We start from the raw sequence: 4,081 nt of genomic DNA on the forward strand, positions 1-4,081 counted from the left end.
GGATCCTTTTAAAAAGCCACTCCATTAATTAAATAGACAGAAAGGCCGCCTCCAGCCCTCGCGTGCCACTGATTAGAATACAAATATTTACACTAATCTCACCTCCATCAGCCATGGGACACTTTTGAGTATTTTTAGTGACATCAGATTACTATTGATTTTCATCCCCAATGTCAGACCATTTTGTTAGTATCTGAAAGTGCTGCCTTCAGTTTCGGATGCTTTAAATCATGTTAAGGGTTTATCTTAATGACGCTGCTGATAACCACTGTTCAGGTCACTCGTACTTTCTCTTCAAAGAACACAGTCTGGGCTGGTTTTTATTGTTTGTACTTGAGATTTAAGATACGAAAAACATTTCTCATTTCAAAGCCTTGGTTTCTAGGGATGGGGCTGCCAGGCTAGTTTGGGTCTAGTTACTCAATGTGTGCATGTCTCATTTCCCTTTCTCCCTGCCTGTCCTCAACCCTTTCTTTTTCCCTTGCAAACCCTTTTGGCTCACAGCAGTGGCCCATCTTGAATGATTATTAATCTCTGGTGCCTGCTGCAGGCAGCAGACAGACAGGCAGTGAGAGTCGTCCATTTGGGGATGACAGGAGAAAAACACTCCCCACTTTTCAGATGGGTAGGATGCACTAAATTCAAGACAGATAATCCAGTGCGCCAGCCAGTCTGAGATGGGCTCTCATCATCAAAAGCAAGTAGGGGAGGAGCTGCTTTACAAAGACACAGCACAAGCCAGAGTTACCTCCTTCCTTCCATGCACAGCTCTGTTCCCTGCAGTAGATAACTGGACTGGGACCCTCTCCAACAGACTTTTCTGGTGTCCCCTTTTCCCTTCTGAGTAAAGAGTAGGAATGGCAATTCCTCTTGAAATTTCTGCTAAGCATCTGCAAATGGACCACGATGGCAGTGGCTAGAAGCTGTTGGCACCTTTTGGGAACTTGTGGGTGGTAAGCTTAAATCACCCACAAGTCCCATGGACAATCCAATAAAAACCACTAGCTCAAATAAATGAGTCCATTTGGTGAAGATTTCAAGTACAACACTACAAATGTGAGCAAACCTTAGCTCTCTCCTCAGTAGAGAAGACCACTTTGGGATGCTTCAGGAGTGCGAAGAGTTCTCTGAGTTCAAATGGGTAGCAGGAACTTGCTGTTGGGCCCAGATTATTTGCCATTGGTACAGAACAAACAACACCCAGCAGAAAAATAATTAATGTGGCACATCCACCCTGTAATTAAGAAGACTTAAAGAAGGCAAAAGCTAAGATCTCCCCAATGAGGTGAGCCCATGGGACCAGGAGCTCCTTTGCTGCATTGCTCTTCCTTCAGCTCCAGCCTGTAGACCTGCACTGCCCTACCCTACGGCAACTTTTACTGCCTGAATGTGACAAGTATCTCCATGCTACTGACCCATCACTGACCAGTAAGAACACCAGCAATATAAAGACCTTCCCCAACACATCAGCTCAATCACCTTTCTTCCACTGCCACACTCGTTTCTCCAGGCTGACATGGCTGCCCCTTGTCTTCATGGCCTCACACATATGATGTATGTTAGGACAGCAGCCAACTCATAAGATGAGCATATGCGCTTTGGTCTGGCCAGCTCTTGACTTCTTCCCAAAGTGTGGGATAATGGAAAAGAGGGCAGTGATCTGCAACACATGCTTCTATTAGTAGGTGTTTACGGCACTGCGTTACAGACAGATGACTTCTCATTACTGGCACTTCCTTGGAGACTTTCTTCATGCAGTGATTTCCCACAAGGATATTGTATTTCCCACAGGAATGGCAAATCCAACAGATGCAAGATAACCCCAGACTTGATCATCAAAGTTCAGCTCCTCGGGGTGAACTTGCCTGTGTCGAGTTCATGAGGCATCCCTGTTGTACAGGCATACACACCTTGGGGCAGGTATCAAATTAGGCATGTAGAAAAGAGATTAAGGTGGTTAACTGTGGGAATTTAATTTGCCACCAACATGAAGTCTAAGCTCTTCTGGAAGTGTTAAGTTTGGCTATAAATTCAGAAAAAATCACGATGGCTGTCTAATAATGATTTTAGGAAAAGGGCCCACTCTGGGTTTAAAAATGGCCACATGAGGAAGTTCAAACAATTCATAATCTTCATAATGAAGGATGTGCAATGTATTTTGAGTTTAAATTTGGCTAATGACACCTTCCAACGGCTGTGTTTGGCAGCCTGAAGGTCCCTGTGGCACTGAATTTCTGTTCCCGTGCAGGTTCTTACAGACTATGATGTAGTTGGCATTGAACTTCCTCATTCCCTGAGTATCTCACTTCAGAGCATATTTTCCAATCCCTCAGTCACATTTTATGGCTTTTTCCCTGGTCCTTCTCTGATTTATCAACACTCTTCCCAAACTGTGGGTAGCCAAACTGCAGCTTCCCTATAGCTGCTACTATAGGGTAATAGGACCCATGGGATAATAAAACCTGACTACACCACACTTCCCTGGATTGCACATGAAACCGCACTGCGTATTTGAGAATCCCACCTTTGGGCAGGTACAGGCAGAGAGCAATCTGACAAAGTCATGATGGTGATAAAACTGTGGAACTCCATGACAGGGGGATAGATTTGATGACCTGTAAAAGGTCACTTCCAAGCACACTATTATACGATTCTGTGTTAGTCATGTGTCACAGCTGCGTCATCACAGTTACATCCAGCAACTACATCACATACATGATCTATGTTTAAAGACATAAGACCAGTGGCAACTGACACTGCCCTAGGATGTGATGAGGACAGCTGAGACATGATTAGCTAAGCCCCCTCTGAGGTCACAATCTCATGACTTGTGAGCAATAGGCTTGAAATAATGTATATCTTCAAGCAGCAGTCAATGGCCTTACAATGCAAAGGACAGAGCAGCTCATGTGGTGAACTGAGCATCTAACCACCACCGAGGAGCTCAACAGCATTAGGTGTTGAGGAGTCTCTGTGTGCTGGTCAGCCCTGGGCTTTACATCCTTGGTGGAAGAGACATAACCAGGCATCTTCCAAACAGCCCCACCCTTCCTTTGAGATGGAATATTACAAGGTCCTTAGATTGAAAAAAAATGCCTCACAGAATGATATTAACAAATCCTACCACAAAATTGCACAAAAATGGCATCCTGATAAGAATCCCAGCAACAAGAAGGAAGCTGAGAAGAAATTCAAAGGAAATTGTTGAAGCATACAATGTTTTGTCTGACCCTCAGAAGCAGTCACTGTACGACGGGTCTGTTCAGGAGAGCAGCGTTCACAGAGAAAGAGATGCAATGGGTTATAATGGCTTCTTTGATTCCTGTCATGTATTCCACAATCAAGAACAGGTCTTTGGAAGGGTGGATCCATTTGCATATGATTCCTGGAACAGGAGAATCAATGATGAAAACTGGCCAAGTGGAAGAGGAGGAAGCTCCAGCCTATTTTCCACCTTCAGGGAGTCATTTATGCCATGGAATTCATTCTGTCCCAGTGAGCAGTTCACCTTCTTTGCTGGCAACACAGCTGGGCCATATCATGTCAGAACAGTGTTGACCACCACTGAAGTGATCAACGGCAAGATGATCACCACCCAGAAAATCATTGAGAATGGGCAGGAGCAAAAAGAAGTGGAAGAAGATGGCCAGCTGAAGTCTGTGATAATCAATGAGCAAGACTACCTGAATTGATTATAATGTCCCACACAGCAGAAGTATTTTCAGCAAGCTGTGGGGGATGCTCTCATAGCTCAAGAGATGGGAACTACTACAAGCAGTATTATTAAATGGCAAGTTCATGACACAGCCAATGAAGACTTTTCAGTGGCTGGGAACAAATACTTCACAGGCAAAGATGTTTAGTTATGCTAAACTAAAGAGAAGCACTCTATTAAGCCTGTATAATCTGATAGATAGTGCTTGTTCAGTGAATAGTTATTGTAGATTCATGTGAAAGCAATCTTGTTGGTTTGCCAAGAGACCAAATTGATTAATATAGCAAGAGAAGACAAGCTGGTTCATGGACAGGTAAGAGAGCTCTATGACAAGCTATAGGTCTTCTTCCTACTCATTGAAATGCC

The 4,081-nt window shown here is 44.0% G+C and overlaps 1 protein-coding gene across 1 annotated transcript; it reads left to right on the forward strand.

Annotated features, from left to right (window-relative positions):
- Window positions 1–3,058: 3,058 nt before the first annotated feature.
- Window positions 3,059–3,692, forward strand: DNAJB8 (DnaJ (Hsp40) homolog, subfamily B, member 8). The gene is given in 2 exon segments (XM_009069351.1): window positions 3,059–3,193; window positions 3,195–3,692. Coding segments are annotated over 2 exon segments (633 nt in total).
- The last annotated feature ends 389 nt before the right edge of the window (window positions 3,693–4,081 follow it).

Source organism: Acanthisitta chloris, unplaced genomic scaffold (genome assembly GCF_000695815.1).
Source record: "Acanthisitta chloris isolate BGI_N310 unplaced genomic scaffold, ASM69581v1 scaffold30132, whole genome shotgun sequence".
NCBI lineage: Eukaryota > Metazoa > Chordata > Aves > Passeriformes > Acanthisittidae > Acanthisitta > Acanthisitta chloris.